The sequence below is a fragment of the Ictidomys tridecemlineatus genome, chromosome 10 (assembly GCF_052094955.1).
Source record: "Ictidomys tridecemlineatus isolate mIctTri1 chromosome 10, mIctTri1.hap1, whole genome shotgun sequence".
Lineage (NCBI taxonomy): Eukaryota > Metazoa > Chordata > Mammalia > Rodentia > Sciuridae > Ictidomys > Ictidomys tridecemlineatus.
Window position 1 is genome coordinate 98,231,752 of NC_135486.1, and position 24,816 is coordinate 98,256,567.

Below are 24,816 nucleotides of genomic sequence, written 5' to 3' on the forward strand. Positions count from 1 at the left end.
CTTCTTGTATTATATACTTCATATTTCTAATTACTTAGTTAAAAAAAATCAACAATGAAAAACATTTTCCTGAGAAGAGTACACAATTTATCTCAATAATTTTTAAGCCATGAACCATGTAAGTCAAAGGATGTCAAAGAAAATGCTAAATTTATATTTCATCTGCCTTTCATAGCAAAGTAATTTGGATATTTTTTGTTGTTTCATTAAAGCATATGGAGATTGGTCCATATACTTGATTCCTGTTTCACTTAAAAGCTGCACTAGGTGTCATATCAGATTTCCACCACTGATTTAATGATGGCACAGTAAGTTTGATTTTGTATTAAAAATAATCCCAAGTTATCCCTTTCATTAGGGTCAAATGGAACTCTTAGCCAATCTTCACAACAATCTTGATTTTCTGATGCACACAATGAATTTTAGGATGTTCATACTAAATAATCTTTCAGTTCAAAGTTATTTTTTCATTAAAATTGGTGTCAGTTTTTAGAACACCTTTAGGATTATAGAAAAATTGAGTGGAATGAACAGAGAGTTCCATATAGCTGCTTCAAACAGTTTCTACTATTATTAATATCTTGTAATAATAATACACGTGGGACATTTGTTATAACTGATAAACCAATATTGATACATTAACTATAGTCCATATGTTATGTTAGACTTCATATATTCATCATCACTGTATCATAAGAATACTTTCACTGCCCTAAAAGTCTCCCGGCTTCACCTATTCAGCCTTTTCTCCTCCCAATCCTGGAAACCACTGATCTTTTTTCTCATTTCCATAATTTTGCTCAGACCAGAGTATCATATAGTCGGAATTATAAGCTTATAGTTTTTTTTTTAAGACAGCTTCTTTCACTTAGCAGTTTGCACGTTAAGGTACCTTCATATATATATATATATATATATATGGCCTGCTATCTCATTTCTTTTTTTAAATATTTTTTTTAGTTGTAGTTGGACACAATAACTTTATTTTATTTATATGTGGTGCTGAGGATCAAACCCAGGGCCTTGCATGTGCGAGGCCAGCACTCTACCACTGATCCATTACCCCAGCCCCATCATTTCTTTTTATTATTGAATAATAGTTCATTGTATGGATGTGCCACTATTTGCTCATCCCTTCATATATTGAAGGTTATCATGGTTGCTTCCAAGTTTTGGCAATTACAAATAAAGTGGCTATAAACATTCATGTACAGAATTTAGTGGCTGTAAGTTTTCAATTCATTTGGGTAAATACTAAGGAGAATAACTGTGTAAGGTAAGTCAGGTTTGTTTTGTAAGAAATTGCCAAACTGTCTTCTACAGTTGCTATACATTTTTTCATTCCCATCAGCACTGAGAGTTCCAGTTGCTCCACATCCTCATCAGCATTTAGAATTGTTATTGTTTTGGATTTTAGCTATTCTAGTAACTGTGCAGTGGTATCTCATTGCTGATGTTATTTGTTTTTGTTTTTGTGGTACTAGAGATTAAACCTTGTGTCACTCTACGTGGAGCTACATCCCCAATTCTTTTTGTATTTTGAGACAAGGCTTCAAATAAGAAGTTTCTAGGGCTGCCTTCAAACTTCTGCTCCTCGTGCCTTTGCCTTCCAAATATCTGGAATTTCAGGCATGTGCCACTGTGCCTGCCTCGTCTGCAATTCTTCAATAACATGTGAGGTTGATATGCCTGTTTTCCAGCTCTATATCTTGTTTAGTGAGATATCTGTTCATATCTTTTGCCTGTTTTAAGATTTGACTGTTTTCTAAATTTTAAGGGTTCGCTGTATATTGTAGATAGCAGCTCTTTATGGAAATGTGTTCACTAAAGACTTTCTTTCAGTCTATGACTTTTTAAAAATAATCTTTTTTAATCCTTTATTTTTATTTATTTATTTTTATGTGGTGTTGAGGATTGAACCCAGTGTCATGGTAGATAAGCACACTATCACTGAGCTACAAACTCCAGCCCCAGCTTTAATTTTTATGAAAAATTTAAGGTCTATGTCTAGATTCTTCCTCTTCTTTGCCTCCTCCTCTTTTTTTGCATGCGTATGAACAGTTGTGCCAGACACATTTATTGAAACAAACTTCTTCATTGAATTTCACTTATTCCTTTTTCAAAAATTAATTGATTATATTTGTGTGAATCCATTTCTGGGCTTTCTGTTCCATTGATCAATTGGTCTGGGTTTTTTTTTGTTGTTGTTCTTTTGTTTTGCAGTGTAAGAGATCAAATTTGGGGTGATACACATACTAAGCAAGGGCTATATCCTCAGTTCCTCTTCTGTTTTTATGCCAATATCACACCATCTTGGTTACTATAGCTTTCTAGTAAGTCTTGAGGTCAGTAGTATCAGTGTTTTTACTTTATTCCTCTTCAATACTGCATTAGCCATACTCTTCTCTTTCCCTATAAAATTTAGCTTGTTAATATCCATAAAATAACTTGTTGGGACTTTTAATAGAGATTACATTGAATCTACACATCAAATTGGAAGAACTGACATTTTTAGAATATTGAGTCTTCCTGTGCATGAATATGATCTCTCTTCATTTATTAGAATTTTTTTCCATCACAGTTTTATGGCTTTCCTCATAGGTTTTGTGTATATTTTACTAGGTTTATACCTACATCTTCCATTTTTTTTTTTTGTGTGTGTGTGTGTGTGTGTGCGCGCTGCGCTAATGTAAGTGGTACTGTGTTTTTAAATTTCAAATGAGCATTCCTCATTGCTGGTATGCTAAAATTGGTAATTTGTCTCTGCTTTCTTAATCTGGCTATAGGTTTACCAATTTTATTGATTATTTCAAAGAACCAAACTGGTTTTATCAATTTTCCTCTATTGATTTCCTAGTTTCAATTTCATTGCTTTCCACTTTTTTCCCTCCTCAGGGAGAGAAGCTGAGAGCTAAGGGTTTTCACCTACTTGTCCTGCACTGAATTGGGGGAGAGTATTATGGTAACTGAGTGTAATTTCTGCTATAATTTTTTTCTTTTCTTCTGCTTATTTTGCATTTAATTTATTATTCTTTTTTCAGTCTCCTAAGTGGAAACTTACTGACTTTAGATACTTATTCTTTTCTGTATGCCCAATCAATGCTACAAATTTCCCTCTCAGCACTACTTTCTCTATATATCTTGAATTTTGACAAAGTGTACTTTCATCTAGTTTAAAATATTTTAAAGTTTCACAAGGAAAAATGGGGGCATGCCTGTAATCTCAGTAATTTAGAAGGCTGAGGCTGGAGTATCACAAGTTTGAGGCCAGCCTCAGCATCTTAGTAAGACCCTTAGCAACTTAGTGAGAACTGTCTTAAAGTAAAAAATAAAAAGGACTCAGGGTGTAGCTCAGTAGAAAAGTACCCCTGCTTTCAAATCCCCAATAGCAGAAAAAAAATAATTGATTTCAGTTCAGACTTTTTGTGTTGTTTTGGAGATGAGTGATGACTTCCAAGTTCCTCACATGCCAAACTGGATCAAAGTTATTTTTAAATATAATAGTTAATTATTTAATATTATTAAATGATTTAGTTATCTGATTTTCATTAGTTCATTAATATTTCTTAGTTCCCATATTTCTATTGTTCCCATTTCACAAAACTTAAGAATATAGCAAGGTATGCCTTAAAAAAGGGACCAAGAGCCTGATGCAGTAGCACATGCCTGAAATCCCAGCAGCTTGAAAGGCTAAGGCAGAAGCATGTTCAAAGCCAAGCTCAGCAACTTAGCGAAGCCCTGAGCAACTCAGCAAGACCCTGTCTCTAAATAAAATATTAAAAGGGATGAGGATGAGGCTCAGTGGTTAAACACTCCTGGGTTCAATCCCGGTATGAAAAGAAAAGAAAAGAAAAGAAAGAAAGTAAGAAAAAGAAAAGGGGCCATAATGCCTATAAGGGAGATGATGACATCATCAAGATGGCAGCATAGGAAGCCTCAAGCCCTCCCTCCCCCTAGAGAGATGCTGACTTAACAATACATATATCAGTTCCTTTTGTCAGAAATCAAGAAGATAGTTAAGATGTTCTTATACCTGAAGTGAGTATAAAACAGACATGTAGGCAAATTTGTGGCACTCTATTGCTAGACAGAGTACCTCCCCCTGACTTAGTGTAACATGATCAAGAGAAAACTCCCAGCTTCTGAGTTCTCCCTGGGGTGGCAAAGAAGAGACTGAATACACCCAATATGCAAACTTTCCAAAGTTTTGCCTGAGGGACTGGTTTCTATCTTGTCTCAAGCCCAATACTGAGAGTGGTGGGGGGCAGGACTGGATGGACAAGGATAGGACACACAGGACATATAACACGACAGGAGGCTGAGAACTTCTGAGAACAAAGAAGATCTGGATTAGCATATACTCAGTTAGCATAGTACTTTCCCCCAATTCAGTGCAGGACAAGTAGGTAAAAACCCTTAGCTCTCAGCTTCTCTCCCTGAGGAGGGAAAAAAGTGGAGCATGCATTCAGTTTTTAGTTAGAGCTGCCCAAGAGACTAGTTTTTGTCTTGCCTGGTCGGAGTGCTGTACAGAAACTTGTATACTACAGATGGGGGTGGGGGTGGAGTGGGGTTCTAACAATGAGAGTTGAGTGGCTTGCTGCTGCTGTAGAGGATCTATATCACAGTAGACACAGACCAGTACATGTTGGGAGCCCCTCCCTTGGGAAGAGAAGAGTGAAGCACGTGACCATTGTTCCATCTTTGCTATCATATGATCTAGTTCTCTTGTGTATAGGTAGTTATAAGAGAGAGTTCTACTCCCATATTCATTGTAGCATCACTCATAGTAGCTGAGAGGTAAAACACCTGAATGTCCATCAGTAGATGAATAGATAATGAAAATGTGATATACATATACAAAGAAATATTAGCAACCTTAAGAAGAAAATCCTGCTATATATAACAACATGGATGAACTTTGAGGACATTGCTAAGTGAAATAAGCCAATCACAGAGCAACAAATACTGCATGATACTCTTATGTAAAGTATTTACAATAATCAAAATCATAATCAAAATCATAGACACAGAAGGTAGAATGGTGGTTGCCAGAGGCTGGGACGGGGGAAAATGGGAATTGTTGTTTATAGGTACAGAGTGTTAGTCATGCAATGTAAAAAGTTCTAGAGATATTTTGACAGTAATGTGCCTATAGTTAGCAATACTTAGAAATTTGTTAAGGGTAGACACTATTCTTTGTGTTTTCATCCCCCCACACACAAGATTTCTATGAGGAGTAATTAACTGATAATATGGAACAAAGCGTTTGAAGAGATATCAGAATAAATAAATTAGATAAGACATACACAGAGCTTACATGTTGTTTACTAAACTGGTGGATTCCCTTAAAACAGCCTTAATGTTTTTTAAAAATATACAACGCATTATTTATTACAGTCACTATAAATTTTGTGTCATATATCACTAAAGCTTATTCCTCAAAATTGGAATTTTGTTCCCTGTGATCAACATCTCCATTTTCCCTACCTAACCCCTTCCCCATCCACTAGTAACCACCATTCTATTCTCAACTTCCAAGAGTTCCACTTTATAGATTTCACATATGAGTAATACCATATGGTATTTGTCTTTCTGTGTCTGGCTTATTTCAATTAACATAACGTCCTCCAGGTTCATCCATGTTATTGCAAATGACAGGTCTTCCCTCTTTTTAAAGGCTGAATAGTATTTTCATTGTGTATATACACCACATTTTCTTTATTCATTCATCTAATGAGGGACACCTAGGGTGCTTCAATGTCTTAGCTACTATGAATAATGCTGTAATGAACACAGGATACAGATAACTCTTCAACGACCTTAATTTAAAGCAACCATAAGAACTTGCCTTCATTTGTAATACTTTTAGTTATCAAGCAAATGATTTGGTCATAAGCTTAATAAGCTCATTCATATGGTTATTTTAGAGTTTAGATCTCCTGGATATCTATATTTGAACAAAGTAAAAGAATATCCACAATAACTTAAATATGAAACCATTTTGTTTTCTTTTCTATTTAGGATTCTATTGAAATCTATTTTATCCAGTATAAAAGGATAAAAACATTTATATTAGAAACTATAAAGAAGTAAAGAAAAATTTCATTATAATTTTAGAAATGTCTCTAACAAACATTCTCCCTGGGATGTATGTATGATAATCTTTTAATCTAGATTAATAAGGTGTACAGTGTATTCTTATTCTCTTGGCATGAAGATAACCATAAATTGCATAATATGTTCCTTTGGCATGAATTAACTATTTTGATTCATATTTAAATACGCATAAATGCATACATGCATATACATATGTATGTAATCAAGTTTGTCTAGGAGATATGGTAAATACAAAGGAGATCTTTTAGTTATCTCTTAAATGTTTTAGGAACTGGATACATAAAGATATTGTTAACTTCTATGGCTTGTGAAGTACTAGTTAGTAAACTACAGGTCTAAAATAAGGCAAATCCCTATCTGTTCACCTTCTTAGTAAGAATAACTCTCTAATTCAAACATGTGTTGGTCTCAACAAAAGGATCTTGCTCATCTTTATCAAATTAATAAAATATATCTTACTAATTAAGCTTATATTAAGCTAAATGAGCTTAATACAGAAAATGCATACTATGAAATCAATTATATATGAACAATATAAAAGATTCATAAACAAAATTTTATTTTTCAATAACTACTTCTTGTGATTATGAAATTTAACACTGTGAATGATAAGAAATCTAGTGAACTTAATCCCAGTGACTCAGGAGGCTGAGGCAAGAGGATGGCAAATTCTAGGCTAGACTGTGAATCTTAGCGAGACCATCTCAAAAAAAAAAAAAAAAAAGTGGGGTTAGGAGAAGTGGGGCATAATGTAGCTTAGTGCTAGAGTGACCCTGAATTCCATCGCAAGTTTCCTTTTCTAACACATATGGAGAGAGAAAAAAGAGAAATCCAAGGAACTTAATGTCATGTATGCCAACATTTTTTCACTTGTCCTAATATTAACTGAAAGCTCACCATACTAGATAAAAAGTGGTATGTCACAACTTTGGCTACAATAAAACTACAACATATACAAAAACACATAAACCCAAAAGATCCAGTTTCAAAAGATAAATAATAACAATAATTTGCTTTAAAACTATTTCAAAGACATTTTTCCTGATTAAATCTGTGACCAATTCATTTTTTTCTGCCTCCTTAAAAGATTCTTAAATTTATCAGTGAAGTTTCTTATAATTCCCTGAGCCTTGTCACATTACATCTCATGCTATTTAACTGTATGAATAGTGTATTTGCCCACATGAACAGAACATAAAAACTACTGAATTTATTATCAGAAGAAGGGCAGTGGTTAAGGATTCCATTTTGTGAGCTCATGGAAATCCACAAAGTGTTCTCTTAGAATTGATACATCTTTTTTTTTTCCCCTCCTAAAACAAGCATAATGAGGCAAAATATTTGAGTGAAAACAAATAAGACAAAAGTACAAGTCTTGGAGGAAAAAGCTGACATTTACCAACAGTTTGGGGGAAGGTGAAACATCAACACTTAAATGATGCAGTCCATCACATGAATCTGTAATGTATCTATGTCAGGCAGAACTTCTCCACATTTGGGACAGGAATGAATTGGAATACTCTGTGATTGCTCTTGCCGCCAGTTCCTATCCTCAGCTCCTGGGAATAAGCAGGAAATGAAAAGTTTCATTAATTCCACCTTGAAAAGAACTTCTGCTTGATTTTAATAACTTGGTTAATTTGGTCATCTGTTAAACTTGATAATCAATACCCAGTGGGATACCATTCCCAGTCCTTTTTATTTTTTTTAATTCAAGACAGGGTCTTGCTGAGTTGCTGAGGGTCTGGCTAAGTTGCTGAGGACTGGCTTTGAACTTAGGATCCTCCTGCCTCAGCCTCCAAAGTAGTTAGGATTACAGGTGTACATCACCACACTCTTTAATGGAAGACATCATTGTATGCACAGAGAAATCTCCACAGATAGTATCTGCTACTTTTCTATTTTTCAGGATTTAAACTGTATTCCAGGTGTGAGTCTTTGTAAAGACATAGTTTCAGTTCTAGGTACAAGACAATATAGGTTCTGGATAGAAGCAAAAGAGGGAGAGAATATGAAGGAAGGAATCATGAGAGTATGGGAGGGGTCTCCTGCAACAGTATGCACCTTTTTAGAAGCAAAACACTCACTCCCATTTATTCAGCAGATATTTGTAAGCCCTCACGGATGTGCAGGGTACTGACAAGGTGGGGAAGCCAGGTAAGAGAAGGGGCAGTGGTGGTGTGGAAGGGGGAGAGTGTTAGGCACTGTGGGGTTGGGTAGGAGTAAGAAAAGAGCCCTGGGCTGGGGATGTGGCTCAAGCGCGCTTGCCTGGCATGCATGTGGTCTGGGTTCGATCCCCAGCACCACATACAAAGAAAGATGTTGTGTCCACCAAAAACTAAAAAATAAATATTAAAATATTTTCTCTCTCTCTCTCTCTCTCTCTCTCTCTCTCTCTCTCTCTCTCTCTCTCTTTTTTAAAGAGAGAGTGAGAGAGGGGGGAGAGAGAGAGAGAGAACTTTTAATGTTTATTTCTTAGTTCTTGGCGGACACAACATCTTTGTTGGTATGTGGTGCTGAGGATCGAACCCGGGCCGCACGCATGCCAGGCGAGCGCGCTACCGCCTGAGCCACATCCCCAGCCCCATCTCTCTCTTTTTAAGAAAAAAAAGAAAGAAAGAAAAGAGCCCCAATGCCGAAAGGCCTCCTGAATGAGTAACCTATGAGAAGAGCCTTGGAAAGAATATGAATTGCCCAAGGAAAATCAGTGAAGAGAAACAACTGAAGAATGAATCCTGTTATTACCCCCATTTCTGAGTTAGGTTGAAGTTGAAACCTAAATCAGAGAATGTCTGAAACAAGCTCTTATTCTGGGGAGGTCCTAGATCAATACAAACTGTGATCATTGCTGAAATTTACTTCTGTCTCCTGGGCATCTCTCTGGCCTGACCTTTCTGGACCAGAGCAAATCATTTTATATTTTTAGAGTCTCAGCCCATACTTTGGTTCATCCCCAAAACTTTGTTTTTGGATCTTTACCATTGTTATTTGCTTCAAAATATATTACTGAATTCAATAACATGTAAGACTTTCAGACAAAAAATAAACTTAAGAAACTTTCTATTTTCTTTACATTTTTTCAGTGCTGAGACCCAGACCCAGGTCTTTGCATACTGGATGAGTGCTTTACTAGTGAACTACATCCCCGGCCCAAGAAGCATATTTTACTATTGTATTCATTATAAAGTATGATTTTTGAAGCAGGGCTTTCTAATTGTCTCATTGCTTGAGATTAAGGGTCAACAAACTTCTGTAAAGGACCAAAGAGAAAATATTATATATACCTTGCAAATCATAAATAAAATCTCTGCCACTGTAGCATGAAAGCAGCCAAAGACAGGATGCAAACAAAAGGGCATGATTACATCCCAATTAAATTGATTTGTAAAAACAGATGAAAGGGGGCTGGGGATGTGGCTTAAGAGGTAGCGCGTTCGCCTGGCATGTGTGGGATGCTGGGTTTGATCCTTGGCACCACGTAAAAATTAAAAAAAAAAAAGATAAAGATGTTGTGTCCACTGGAAAAAAAAATTAGAAAATTCTCTCTCTCTTTAAAAGGAAAAAAAAAAGATGACAGGCCAGATTTGGCCTGTGGGTTGTAGTCTGCCATTGGCATTGTTGGTTCTGCATTGTTGCCTCCATGTGTGCTTTTTTTGGTGCTATAGCAGCCTGCTCAAGGTTCCCTCTGCCTCTTGCCTCTCCAATCCATAAAAAGCTTAGTCAGTCGCCCCCCCCCTTTTTATTAGAGAGAGAGAGAGAGAGAATTTTTTAGTATTTCTTAGTTTTTGGCGGACACAACATCTTTGTTTGTATGTGGTGCTGAGGATCGAACCCGGACCGCATGCATGCCAGGTGAGCGCACTACCGCTTGAGCCACATTCCCAGCCCCTTAGTCAGTTTTTATTATCAACTGATCACACTCATTTCTGCCTTTGCCCTTTTACTCTCACACTTCACTTATACAAATCCTAGCTTCAAGGTCAAGGTTAGAATCATGTTTTTTCAAGGCTTTTCTTAACTCTCTGTGCCTTTATGATCAGCTTTTTCTCTTATCTTCACCATTATTCCTTTTATTTACCTACATGCTATCTTGTACATGAATTTATGTTTTTATGTGCACATTCTGTCTCCAGCTATACCACAGCCCTTAAGGATTTGACCACACCTTATGCCTTTCTATTCCCTGTCACTTAACCAAGTCCTAGAACAGAGCACACACTGAAACGGCTGCTGCTGATGACAATGATGAGACTTGTTTAAATCAGTTTTGTTAAGACACTGAAAAAATCTTATGACAGTCTTCTGGAATATTTTTTATGACAAAACAGCTTATTTAGACAAGAATAAATGTATATATAGAAAAAGATTTTTAGATTATAAATATAAGTCAGAAACTGACTAGTCTTTTTTATGTAAATAGTTTTTTGCCTTATAAAGAAAAACAACCATTCCTTAAGACATCCACGTGCAAGAGACTGACCTTTTTGTAATGGGTTCACTTGATGCTTTGACTAATATCCCTTGTGGCTTTGAATCTTACATGTTTTTTTTTTCCCCTCCAACCTTTTTCTCCCTGATTTTCTCCTTCCTGATCTTCTTTTCCCTAATCTTCTCCTTCCTGATCTTCTCCTTAATCTTATTTTCTCTGAATCACCTCTTTAAAAATCCCCTGTACATTCTGATGGGCAGAATCACAGCCTTTGGGACAGGAGTCGGCAACAATTTGACCCCAGACTACCTTGTTGGACATTTCTAGAATCAGACACAAATAGACAGGCATGGTAGTGACAGATTCAATCTCCAGTACTGATGGGGGAGATGGGGGAAAGGAAAGAAAAAAGAAAGGAAGGAAGGAGGGAGAGAGAGAAATCAGATGAGTGGAAAGAAATCAAAGGAGTGGGCAGCTGTAGGTCTGAGAAAAACATAGCTATACCCACTGATGCTAAAAAATGCCTCAGGGTAATATTTTTTAAAAACATTTATTCTTTAGTTGTGGTTGGACACAATACCTTTATTTTATTTAATTTTATGTGGTGCTGAGGATCGAATCCAGGGCCTTATACATGCTAGGTGAGAGCTCTACCGCTGAGACACAACCCCAGACCTAGGGTAATATTTTTGTTAGATCAAATGGTAGCTTTTCTGCATTTTCCCCATGAATAATCCTATGTATATTTTTAACCTGAATTACTACCTCTAATGTTTAATCTTTTTGTTGTTGTTCCTGTAATAGGACTTTGGCGGGTGGGGGAAGGGGAGAGATAGGAAATAAAAAAAGTTACTCAGAGAAATTTCCCTGAGATTTATCAGTTCATTATATGTGTTAATATTGTATCCTTACTGATGAAAATATTGCAGTTCCATTTCAATAGTTGTTGGTATGTGAAGAGACTTAACCTGGTAAAATATTTACAAACAAAAATGTTAAAGCTTTTTTGTGATATTTAAGGGGGATCCTGAACTCAGACTCTACTTGATGGCACTGACATTAATTTATTTTTTCTAGCTATGTTAGTCTTTGATCTTGGAATTTTATTTTTTAATACCTAGAATTAAGGTTAATATTTTCCTTTCAGTGATTCATTATAAGTTACAGAACATTATTACTAGCATATTATTAGTGTATTATACAAGTATAAAATCATGTACTAAATAGAGCACCACTCTTTTAAAATGTATCATGATAAGTTTTACTTAGGAAATTAAAATCTGGATGTATTACAAAATTAAATGATATCTGTTATACGCAGTATACTATGTAGTAGTCAAAGTCAGATAACCTTTGGTTCCTTTTCCAATTCTGCTCCCAACTAGCCTTATAATCCTGGGTTACTTAACTTTGTCAAAATTTTAGTTTTATCTTTTTTAGAAAATGATAATATAGACCTCATGGAATTTTTTGAAAATCAAATTAAATAATACAGATGAAGTTAGATCAGCAAAGTGCCTGAACATAGTACACTCTCAAAAAAAAATGCTAACATTATTATGTGCAAAACACCAGGTATTGGGTGAAAATATATAGTTCACAAGCCAGGTATGGTGGTGCACACCTGCAGTAGTAGTGACCTGGGAGCTGAGAGAGAAGGATCACAAGTTCAAGACCAACCTGGGCAACTTAGCCAGTGCCTTTCTCAAAATAAAAAATAAAAAGGGATGGGATGGGAATGTAGCTTAGTGGTAGAGCACTCCTGGGTCCAATCTCCAGTACTAAAACATGAAAATGTACTGTCCTGGGAGCTCATCATTTAACAGAGGTCTTAAATACATATTTCAACATATAAATACTTAAAAGATAGCAGAAGAATGAAGTATTTTGGAAGTTCAGAAAGGTGACAATTTGGAGACAGGAAAATATGAAAAAAAAATTTGGGGGCCATATTGAGGATTGAACCCAGGGGTGCTCTACCACTGAGTTACATCCCATTCCTTTTTATTTTTTTATTTTGAGAAGGGGTCTTGCTAAATAGCCCAGGTGGCCTTGAATTTGTGATGCTCCTGCCTTAACCTCTCAAATTACTAGGATTATAGGAGTGTGCCTGTCTGAAAAGGGTTTTAAAGATGGGGTCAGAATTAATTGGAAGGAGACTATAAGAAGATAGGAATATGCATATGGAAAGGACATCTACATGAAGGATATTGCACAAATAAATATATGCAAGTTGGGGCTTAAGATGAGTTGAAGGGGATGATGCAGATCGCCTAATATCTGTAGTCTACAGCATGGGGTGAAGAGTCAAGCCTGGTATTAGTAATGGATAGAGATCTGAGTACTAGGGGAATAAGACTGAAGGGTGCTGTATTTTGGGTAGCTTAATTTGAAATCCCTTTTATAGAATATAGTGGGATTTTTTTTCTTTGGGTACCTTCTTAGTAGGATATTCCTTGAATATCCTAGACTTGAATGTGACTCACCTCTTTGGATGAGGTAAGCCTGCTGGTCTGGGTCACTTGTTCTTGCCCCATGCCGGCTCTGCATTTCCATCAAGGATTGCCTACTGGGATTAAAAGCAATACTATTTGTGATGTTGTGTAACTCTGAACCATGACAACATGAAGAAGTCAACAAAAGTATGGGGGAAAAACAACAGTGTCAAACAACAGTGTCAAGGTTCATAAAAATCAGAATGTGAGATTAAATTGATTTTTATATAATAATGGCACCAGCATACTATGAGGTAAAAGTAAGATCTTTAAAAATCAACTAGGAAATAACCAAACTATTAATTGATACTAGAATGGATTAGAAATTAAGTTACACATTTCAATACTAAGACACTACACAGGTATTAAAACAATGAATTAAATCAGCATGAATCAAAATAGACAGCATTTGAAGTTACAATGTTACATAAAATTACAGAATAATCTCTACACTGATTATTTTATAATTTAAACAAAGAGAAATAATATTGTTTTAAAATATTATATTGGAGTGTGTGTGTACACATGTATAATATAGATGGGAAGGCTACCCACTAAACTCTGTTTGTACAAAGCAAAGGAAGAGGAGAATAAATGAAGGATATGGAACAAGAGACTTCAACTTTATCTAAAGCTCCCTTTAATAAAAAAAAAAAATTGGGGCTGGGGATGTGGCTCAAGCGATAGCACGCTCGCCTGGCATGCGTGCGGCCCATGTTCGATCCTCAGCACCACATACAAACAAGTGTTTCCGCCGAAAACTAAAAAATAAATATTAAAAACAAATTTAAAAAATAAATAAATAAATAAATAAATTGAAGCCAAAAAAAAAAAAAAAAAGATACACTAGCAATTGTCAATTCAGGATTGTGTATATTTTGCTGTGTATTATTTTTTTTCCTCTGTATTTTTCTAGAATTTAAAACTTTCCCAAGATGAAATTTTAAAAATCAGGAGAAATTTTGGAAGTATTTTCTTTCAAAGCACATTAAAAATTTAAAGTGTATAGTATATTTCACTCACGACTAGCAGGGTAACATTGGGACACATAAAACATATTTTCACAGCTTTTCTCAAAGCCAAGAACTTGACTGGTTTCCTACAAGTCTTTGTCCAGCTTTGTTAATAAGCCAATCTCAAGTATAGGAACACAAGTGTAGGTAGAGTGATTCTAATAGCTCAAATTAGGAAACATCTTTGACAGGTAACCTCTCCTACAACCCATGTCATCATATGTTCTACCTTTCTCTTGCTTTACCTTACCTGCCTCCATCTTCAAAAACGTTGTTCTCTTTTAGCAAAATTGCCAGCTGCAATGCAAGTTGCTCCTTTTCTTCATGAATCTTCTCTCTTGCTGCTCTTTCAGCATGAAAATCAGAACAATAAACCTCCATCTGTTAGAGGAAAAAAGTAAAGAAGTTTCTACTGAGATGAATGTGGATTCCCTGCAGATCACCTGTTTATTAGGTTGACAGTGCTGCATCCTCAGGTAGGCCTTGTGAATGATAGGTACATACTCCTGCTAGAAACTAGTATAACAATCACAACTTTCCAATGCTTTCAAATAGTAGATATGAACTGTGTGTTCATGTGTGCTTAAACACACCCTGAAACTGCATTGATATAGGTGGTTTAGGCAATATATGCAACATTAATTTAGTAAAATACTCCCGTTTCTTTTTTTAAAAAGATATTCAGAACTAATATAATATAGTAAGTGGCTTATTCACTTTGCTAGATAAACTTAAGAATGCTGCTCTTAAGCTAAATTTAAAATAATAGAAAGATGCGATTTATTGAATTCCAGACACATGTGAAGTCTCCATGTAGGATGTTCATTTCCTATATCAAAAGTTCTGGGATTGGGGCTGGGGTTGTGGCTCAGTAGTAGAGCAATTACCTAGCATGTATGAGGCACTGGGTTTGATTCTCAGCACCGCATATAAATAAATAAAATAAAGGTCCATCAACAACTAGTAAAATATTTTTTAAAAAGTCCTGGGATTGTAGAATTGCTATCCTTATTTTATAAACTAGTTTCATAGCTCTTAATCTTGGGGAAAATGGGCCATATCAGTATATGAACCTAGACAAAATTCCATTTTCGCAAACTACTTCTCTGCCCCTGAGATGGCTCCAATGATCTCCATCTGTTGATATTCATACCCTTCACAAGAAGAAGGAGCAAGCAGAGCACTTAAGATGGATTTTTACTAAATGGAACCAAGACACCTGGACACATAGGAAAAAAATATAAATCCAAATTCTTATCTCACTCTCTATATAAAAGCCAATTTCTGATACTTCAGAGATCTTAATGTAAAAGATAAAATGGAAAAGTGTTTAGAAGACAACAGAAAGAGTATCTTCTTGGCCTTGGAGTAGTCAAAGTTTTTTAAATAGGACACAAAAAAGATACTAATTATAAATGGAAAGACTGGTATCTTGGACTACTTTAACGTTAAGAACCTTTCTCATCAAAAGACTCCTTTTTGAGGGCTGTGGCTGTGGCTCAGTGATAGAGTGCTTGCCAAGCACATGTGAAGCACTGGGTTTGATCCTCAGCACCACCTTAAAATAAATATATAAAATAAAGGTATTGTGTGCCTCTATAACTAAAAATATTTTTAAAAAGACTCTTTTATGAGAGTGAAAAGGCAAAACAATGATAAGGGCTTATATCAGACTATATATGGAATTGATAAAATCAAGAAAAAGCCAGACAGACCTAAAGAAAAAATGAGCAAAGTTGTATTAGGCACATCACAAAAAAGAATACCTAGAAGACCAACAAACATTTGAAAGAGTACTCAAACTCATTAGTCATCAATGAAACACCAAATAAATGTGATACCCATTACATACCACCAATCAATAAAAGTAAAATGACTGATAATACAGGACCGTAGAGCAATGGAAACTCTGTGGATGGGAGTGAACATTTCCAAAGTGGTACAACCACTTTTGGAAAACTGTTTACTTACTACACTGAGTAATATGCATAGCCTGTGAACTAGCAATTCCACTCCCAGGTGTGAACCCAACAGAAAATGAGTGCATATGAGAACAGAGATATCTACAGGAATGTCACAATAGCATTAATTATAATGCCACAAATGAAAATAACCCAATTTCCTATCAGTTTTGGAACATAGATAAATAAAATTCATTGGAGCTGTGCACTCTGCAGACTGGGGGTATAACTCAGTGGTAAACATTTGCCTAGCATGCGTGAGACCCTGGGTTCAATCCCTAGCAACACACACACACACACACACACACACACACACACACGACATTGGCACACTTTTTATCAATTTAAAAGTTTTTAAAATTTCACTGGTGGGGCTGGGATTGTGGCTCAGTGGTAGAGCGCTCGCCTACCAAAAAAAAAAAAAAAAGTTTCTCTCTCTCTCTCTCTCTCAAAAAAAAGAAAAAATTTCACTGGAGGAAGGAATATAAATAGTGTGTGTGTGTGTGTGTGTGTGTGTGTGTGTGTGTATTAAACACCATCACTTTTGTATTTGCAAATCTAATTGGGGCTTATCCCAGTCAGTTGAGGTTCCACAGCATTTCTTACCTGAGTCCTAAGGACACCCATGGTTTCCAGATCCTCCTCCTGCTTGGCAATGGTCTGTTTCATCTCATCCATTTGAAGCTGCTTGGAAGCCAGTGCCCTCTCTGCCATTTCCAGTTTTGCATTTAGTTCCTGCAGCACTGCCCTGTCCACTTTTTCTGACTACAAAAGACAATTTGATTCTAGAAATGTAGCCTACGTTAGTAAAATGTCAGATAAACCTTTAGTTTTTTTTAAGAAAAATAATTAGTTTTGTTGGGCATAGTGGCTTACACTAATAATCCCAGTTACTTGGGAGGCTAAGGCAGGAAGGTAACAAGTTTGAGCCAAGACTAAGAAATTTAGGGAAGCCCTGTCTCAAAAGGAAAAATAAAAGGATCTGGGGATGTTGCTTAGTAATAAAGTGCCCCTCTCTAGTACCAAATAAATACATAAGAAATAAAAAATAAAATAAATAAAAATCATTAGCTTTAAATTAGTCTGTTCATTAGCAATACCAACTTACTCAGAAAATTGTATTCATTTAACATATGGCTTGCAAATCATAGTTTCCTGATTTATTTATTTATTTAAAATATTTTTTTACATGTAAATGGACACAATATCTTTATTAATATATTTATTTCTATGTGGTGCTGAGAATGGAACCCAGTGCCTCACACATGCCAGGCAAGTGCTCTACCACTGAGCTACAGCCCCAGCCCAGTTTCCTGATTTAAAACAACAATATTTTTAAAAGATAATACTGAAATAGAGACATAATAACCCCCTCCAAAATTGACGAACTCTAGATAGGGCAAAGGAGTGGGAGGAGAAAGGAGGGAGCAGGGGGTTAGCAATGATGGAGGAATGTGATGGACATCATTATCCAAAGTACATACATGAAGACATGAATTGGTATGAACATTCTTTATATCTCCTATATGTGTAATAAAAATTGTGATGCATTCCACTGTCGTGTATTTAAAAAATAAAAGCAATTAAAACAAAACAACCCCCTCTAAAAAAGAGTATATTTATAAGAATATAAATTCAAAGACTTTCTAATTCAAAGTTTCCATTGTCTATAAATTATCACACCATGCTGGGCATTATTATCAATTTAAATTGCAAATCAGTGAGTCCAGGGTTCCAAGTTCACTGCAGGCAGGCAAACTGGCCTTGTACAATCGCATGTGAATGGCCCCTCCAGCCCTAGCCAGCTGTCTTACTGTACACTGTGCACATAGGAGCCTATGCTGTTAGCTCTCCTACAGCTCTCTCTTCCTACTCTGAGAAATACAAATGCTTACTTTCTGATGGTGGGACATGAACACTACCTTTGTAACACAAAGCACATTGTACATAAGTGAGAAGTTGTAAATATTATGACACAAGAAATCAATTATAAACTGAAAAGCAACTTTTGAAATGGGACTTAGTCAAGGATTCAGGTAACTTTTTTTAGGTATAAAATGTTCAACAGTTTCCATTAATCAATAATCTATTTTTGTATGAGTACCTCTTTCCTTATTAGTTCCTCAATTGTTTTCAATGCATTATTATGTTCTTGAAGAAGCTTGTTGTGTGTTGACTGTAGAATGGCTAACTTGGACCTATTAAAAGAGATATTAATAAACAGAATCTTGCAGGAGGATATCACAAACTCAAAGCCTTGCCTCCAAATCATCTTCTGAACACTCCAGTAGCAAAATCTCCTCTTATCTTTATAATTCCACCATTTACTAGCATTTTCTTACTCTCAAAACAATAGTTTCTAGAGAAAAAAACAAGCTAGATACAAAGAATAATTTTGTTATAATAAACCTTTAAAATTTTATCCCTCCAAAGTATCTCATAGTACTCTTTCAGATAAATAAAAAACAAATTTTGTGAATTTATTCTCTATTCCTAATTCCAATCTGTATTTTTAAAAGGTATTCTTTTGGGGAAGCTTCCATTCTGCACAGTGTACTCACTTTCCATCCTCTGTTTTAGCTTGCTCCATTTTGATTTCCGATCGCATGCTTTCCACTTGCAGCTCTAGCTTCTTGTTATTATAAACGAGCTCTTGCTTTTCATTCAGCTCTGCTGGGGTTGCAGAATTTTTCCTTTCAAGAGCCTGGCATCTAAGAAAGATGAAGATAAACAATGCAATTTCACTTCTCAGTGGCTTTTCAACACATCCCAAGAAAGGTTAAATTCAAAGAAGTTTAAGGACTGTAAGATTTATGAATGTAAAGTAAAATATTTTATCCATCTGCTTCTTTACTAGACATGTCCATATCTCTGAACTTTTATGTCTAAAAATAAATAAGTACAGATCTAAGGTGATATGAGGTAGTGTCATCTTTGAATAATTGGTGTATATAGTCATATTTTTCTTAGCTAAATACAGACCAAAGTAGAAGTTGGTTAGCAGTGATTCTCATATAGTGATCCATTGGTACTTTTTATATTTGAAAAAGTTCTGTCAATCACCAAAACTTGGATTTCTAATAAAGACTCAACAAAGGAAAAAGGAAGCCCCCACAGGTTCTTTTAAATATCAAAAAGAGAATTTCCATCTGGGGTTGTGGCTCAATGGTAGAACACTTGCCTGGCATATGTGAGGCACTGGGTTCAATTCTCAGCACCATGTATAAATAAATGAATAAGATAAAGGTCCACCAACAACTAAAAAAAAATTTAAAAAGAATTTCTATATAATACTAGCAAAACAAATAAATGACAGCTATGTGCAAAGCATTAAAGCCAAGCACATTAAATATCTTATTTAATTTGGTGTACACTAGAGAAATTATGACACATAATTTACACATGACAAAACTTAGGTACAGAGAGGTTAAATAAATAACTTGCCCAAGATAATAACACAAACAAGTTACATTTGCTAGATTTTGGGTAACTTCTTAGATCAAAAGAAATAAGCAAATGTAAAATTCTCAATTTATATGCTAGCTTTAATGATTGATTAAACAATAGATTGAGATGGACTTTTCCCTAAACTTCACTCAGTCTCTTTTCAGCTTTCTTTTGTGTGTGTTCACATCAGTGTTGTCACAGTATAGGAAATCTGGCTTGCTACTTTGCACAAGTGGCACATAGGCTAGTATACTTAGAATCAAAGTCCCCATTCTTTCATATTACAACAAGAAGTTTATGCTCATACATTAACCTGTACATTAGTGTTTTCTGAATTCATATTTTACTTAGGCCTGTTTCTTTTATTCAGAAACATAGTAACATACATAAAATTATAGTAAATATACAGTAAACATAATAGAACTATATTTATATATAGTAACATATTTTAAAAAAATGTGTATTTTTCCAAAGAGGATAAAAGCAACCTCTTTCTCTTACTTTTCTTGAAGTCTCTTCTTCATCAGCTCGGCTTCACTCAATTTTGTATGAGCCTCTTGAAGCTCCTTAAACAGCGATGTCACCTGAAGGTTCAACGTTTCTACTTCGCTTCCAACCTATCATACAGGAAATACCAAACATTCACACTTGATTATCACAAGATTAAATGGACTTCTTTGTGAGAAGAGTCTCAACCATGGTATGGAAATAAGACTGACTGGTAAATGAATAAAGTTTTCACAATTACAACCCCAAATATCTTGCATGAAAAGAAATATTTTGGATACAATTCTACTTCCTAATAGAGCATTAATCAATTTGGATGCTCTTCTGATAATGATTTTTTATCACTAAAAAGTAATCTTACATATGGCTCAGTGATCATAGAGATTATAGAGTATCAAAGCATATCCCTATTTATTGTCTAGCAATTCATCTACATATTTCCTTGCTAATTTGTGTTTCTAGTTTGCACAACATTTTCGTTATACAGCCTTTTCCCTAGCAGTCTGTAATTCATAAATGAGTAATAGATAGATAGTTGAATTAGTTTTTATCAATAGAGTGCTATTACACACTAGAGGTCTCTACATCTGTTTTCTAAATAGTCTCGATTCTCTTGATCATATGGCCAACAGTAGGCATTTGATAAATAACTTGCCAAGGATAATAACACAATAAGTCCATTAGTTAAAATGGCTATTTTATATAAGTAACTATCACATGGCTATCATAACTTATGGTTTCATTAACTCTTTCTAAATTTAAGACTCTTCAGACTGAAAGATACATCTCTAAGTTTCACACAATAGTGAATACATGGACCTTTCTCATTCCAACTACTTCGTTCCTACCATTAGAGGCATACAACCAGGGTCTTTGAATCCTACAATTTTCTGAGTTATATCCTCAAGTGATCTCATTATAAAGTAGATGAAGTTCCTTTTTAATGTAGTGAGCTTTCTCACATAAGGATTTAGGAGACAAGAAAAGGTATAGGAATGATTTTGTAGAATATTGATTGGAATATATCTCACTATAATTAACACTGAGTGAAGCTCAAACCAGGACAAGAAATATTAGAGAAATAAAAATATTTTACTATTAATATTATTTCTACACTTTTTTAAAGCTAATACACATTGCAGCCACTGTACTACTCTTTATCCATTCAGTGTATCAGCAGTCTTGGAATCTTAGTACCCACAGTTTCTGTGTCTTTCTCCTCTTCATTCTCTTTTTCTTTGCTGCCCTCTGTCTGGGTCTCAACTTCAGAATGATCATTTGCTTTATTTTCAAAATCTGAAATTCTGAAAAATTACAGAATGTTAAAAAGTTACTTTCGACTCAAAAGGAGTAGCAATTACAGAAGCACTCCAAAGAACACTTCAAAATCTGGGTAAAGAATCAGGGTTTTTCAAAAATCTCTACATTCACTGTATCAGCATTAGTTTTGTTTTTTATCCTAAGACTGCCTAGAACTGATGTGATTTAAGATATGAATGTATGTAGAAGTAAAAGCCAAAAATAACTCATTTTGAATACTGCCTGTTTTCATGTGACTGGACTATCCAAAAAGATTTTTTAAAATTTCTTGTGTGTGTATACACATGTAGATATGTGTGTGTCTTCCATGAGTGTGTTTGTCTCACTTATAAGAAACTAGCAGAAGGAAAGACTTTTCCTTTAGGATCCATCTGAGTTTTTAAGTTCCTTAGCAAACAGACACAGCACCATTTTACACTGAGTCATAATCGCAGGAAAGCCAACCCAGCGCAAATGAAAAAAATGGAGACTGGTTAAACATAGGAGGTCGAGTATGTGCATATAATTCTTCTCCTACCCCAGATGCTATGAAAATGACTTTCAAAAACCTATGTAACTATAAGAACAAAGAGAAGGTGAAAGCAAACAACAAAATTTAGAAAGCACAGAACTGAGTGGGGACAGGCTCAGCATTCCAGGAAGGTGACCCTAAGCCAACAGTAGAGAATAACATGATTTACACTGTGGAAACTCCAAAAAAGCTGGGGGTAATGGGTACCTCTGGATGTGGTAAAGGTGGAACCTGTTTAAAAAGTGTTGGAAGATAAAACATAAAGGATTCTGGACTCAGAAGAGTTAAGCAGAGAGATTGGGTCTCCTATTTAAAAGGGAACGATTTACATAGATCAGCTGAAGGCCTCAGCCTTCTTTACCTACTCATCTCAAGAACACTGGAATCTAGAAAAATGTGCTTTAGGCAGGAGGTTAGAAGCATCTTCTCAAGAGAATCTGACCAGGAAAGGGAAAATATTTTAAGTTTCAGACTTGGGGTTTCCCCAGAAACCTCCCAGCTTATCTCCCTCCAGATACTCACAAAACTTCAGGTAACTTCTAACTCTTACTTACTCTTAAATCTCATCAAACAGCCAAGATTTCCAGACAAGATTACCTTAAAATAAAACAAATATTTTCTACTGAAAGTAAAATATGCCAGTGGGAGGTGGGGGGTGCTGTCCCCAGAGACATAGGAAATATACTACAGCCATTGAGAAAGGAACATTAAAAGCAAGCAAGCATGTGCACATGTGCACCCACGCATGAGCACTTCCCCAATACAACAGAAATGAAAACTGAAAAAGGAAAATGAAAAAGAGATGCCAAAGATGGGCAAAAGTTAAGAAAATCAGATGATGAGTCCAGGAGATCCAATTTAAAATAAAACAATAGTAGGTTCTAGGAAGGCAAATAAAGGAAAAAGAAAATTGAGGCTAGGAAATAATCTTTAATTTCAGATTATTTTTCAAGAAATGAAGGTCAGCTAGGAGTAGTAGGATACATCTGTAATCTCAGTAGCTCAGGAGACTGAGGCAGGAGGAATACAAGTTCAAGGCCTGCCTCAGAAACTTAGTGAGGCCCTGAGCAATTTAGCAAGACCCTGTCTCAAAATAAACAATTAAAAGGGCAGGGGATGTTGCTCAGTTAAGGTCATGAGTTTGCAGAATTAAAAGGTGCAAGGTTAAAAAATAGGCTCACACCCAGAGCACATGTGAAATTTCAGAATACTTGAGACAAAGCAAAGAACTTCCAGAGAAGAGGAAAAACAAAAAGTTTTCATACAAAAACATAAGGATCAGAGTAGCAATAGATTTCTCATCAGTAAATCTAGAAGCTAGAATATAATGAGGTGATGCTTTCAAAAACTGGAAAGAAAATAATGTCCAATCTAGAATTTCTGTATCTAACCCAACTATCCATTAAGTATAAAGGTAGAGAGATTTTTTTTGATAAGTAGACCTCAGAAAACATACTCCTCATATTCTCAGTATGGAGATGTAGTGTACACTACTTAGTAAAAGAGTAAGAAAGGCACTGGATTAAGGAAATGAGATCCAACACTGGAGAGCTGAAGGAATTCCACAGGATGATGCCAAAAGATGATGTTGAGATGACTACAATACAGCAGGACCCAGAAGTGACCACGTGAGACTCTTGGAGAAGATTCTGTAAGAAAAGCACACTACTATGCTATCAATGTTTCTAAAGCAATTAAGAGATTTCCTCATTGGAAGAGAGTACATGGGGAAACTCAGTGCTAGGGTTTGAAAGTTGCCCTCTGAAACTGAAACTTAATGTTGATTAATTGCCATTGGCACCATAACAGTATAGTCATGCATGGATTAAAGCTGCTTTATGCTCAGGAGTGAGAACCTAATAAAACAATGACAGTAGCTCTGCTTTTCTATTGTGCATGCTTGCTTGCCCTTCTTCCATGTTATGACATAGTAAGAAGAACTTCAGCAGAAGCTATCTTGAACTTCCCAGTCTCCAGAACCAGGAGCCACATAACTTACATTGTTTAAGATGTAAGCATCTATAGTAATCTGGCATAGCAGCAGAAAATGGACTAAGATTTAAGCAAAAAATAAAGCAGTGCTAAGGTCCTTGTGCATGCCAGGCAAGAGCTCTACTACTGAGCTCCATCCTCAATCCTTTTTTAAAATTTTATTTTGAGATAGTCTTATTAAGTTGCTAAGGCTGGCCTTGAACTTGTAATTCTCCTACCTCACTCTCCTGAGTAGATGGGATTACAGGCTTGTGCTACCACACTCAGCAGCAAATTTTCAAAAAAGAATTATACACAGAGGTTAAAAAAAGTTTTGTCAAAAGGAAATGTGGTCATGGCATAGAATATAGCTCACCTGTGAAGTGTGTGTGTGTGTGTGTGTGTGTGTGTGTGTGTGTGTGTGCCCTAAATAATCATCTTAACTAAATTTCAATATAATCAATTTCAGAGGCAGAGAAAGGACAAAATGGAGGGATCTAAAAGCATATTTGTGTGGTGTTGATGATGTGTAAGAGAGTTAAATCTTCAACATGCATAGTGGGAGATTAATAGATTATGTATAAAATGTTTAAAAAAATTTAAATAACAATTTCAGCCTAATATATGAAGGTAAATATCAATAGAACCAAGTAAATATGTTGAAAGTGTTTAAGAAGAAGGAAAAAGTAGCTGGAATGGCTTGTCAAAGAACTGTTGTCTTTCTTTAAGAAGCTTATAGAACAATTTATTTATGAATGTAAAACTGATTTTTAAATAAGGACCTAGTGATGATAAAAAGTAAAATAACACTGGATTCTGTTAAATTTTGCCAAGTCTAATTGGTGTACAGGCACTGTCTCTGGCTAAGCCCAATAAATGGGTTAAGTACCAGATGGTGGGGGGCAAGAGGTAGCCTTTACACCACCACTCACGCAGGACACAGATTTAGTTACAACTTTTTTTTTTTTTTTTTTTTTGTGGTGCTGGGGATTGAACCCATGGCCTGTACATGCAACGCAAGCACTCTACCAACTGAGCTATATCC

At 35.5% G+C, this 24,816-nt stretch overlaps 1 protein-coding gene and 1 long non-coding RNA gene across 6 annotated transcripts in view; one reads left to right on the top strand and one right to left on the bottom strand.

The window, feature by feature from the left end:
• The window catches only part of Optn (optineurin), a 58,810-nt gene that overhangs the window by 11,694 nt on the left and 22,300 nt on the right, over positions 1-24,816 (bottom strand). For all 5 annotated transcript variants that reach the window (XR_013426747.1, XR_013426746.1, XM_078023531.1 and 2 more), the window contains exons 7-14: positions 21,171-21,273; positions 19,964-20,079; positions 18,577-18,726; positions 18,120-18,213; positions 16,622-16,780; positions 14,305-14,435; positions 13,033-13,115; positions 7,517-7,676 (exon numbers count right to left, since the gene is read on the bottom strand). Coding sequence is in view for 3 of the 5 variants with exons in the window: in XM_078023531.1 (XP_077879657.1) it covers positions 7,549-7,676; positions 13,033-13,115; positions 14,305-14,435; positions 16,622-16,780; positions 18,120-18,213; positions 18,577-18,726; positions 19,964-20,079; positions 21,171-21,273 (964 nt within the window). In the remaining 2 variants the exon portion in view is untranslated. The remainder of the gene's footprint in view (positions 1-7,516; positions 7,677-13,032; positions 13,116-14,304; positions 14,436-16,621; positions 16,781-18,119; positions 18,214-18,576; positions 18,727-19,963; positions 20,080-21,170; positions 21,274-24,816) is intronic.
• LOC144367398 (uncharacterized) overlaps positions 14,407-24,816 on the top strand; it is a 30,753-nt gene continuing 20,343 nt past the window's right edge. Inside the window, exon 1 of the long non-coding RNA XR_013426748.1 lies at positions 14,407-14,530. This is a non-coding gene — a long non-coding RNA (uncharacterized LOC144367398). The remainder of the gene's footprint in view (positions 14,531-24,816) is intronic.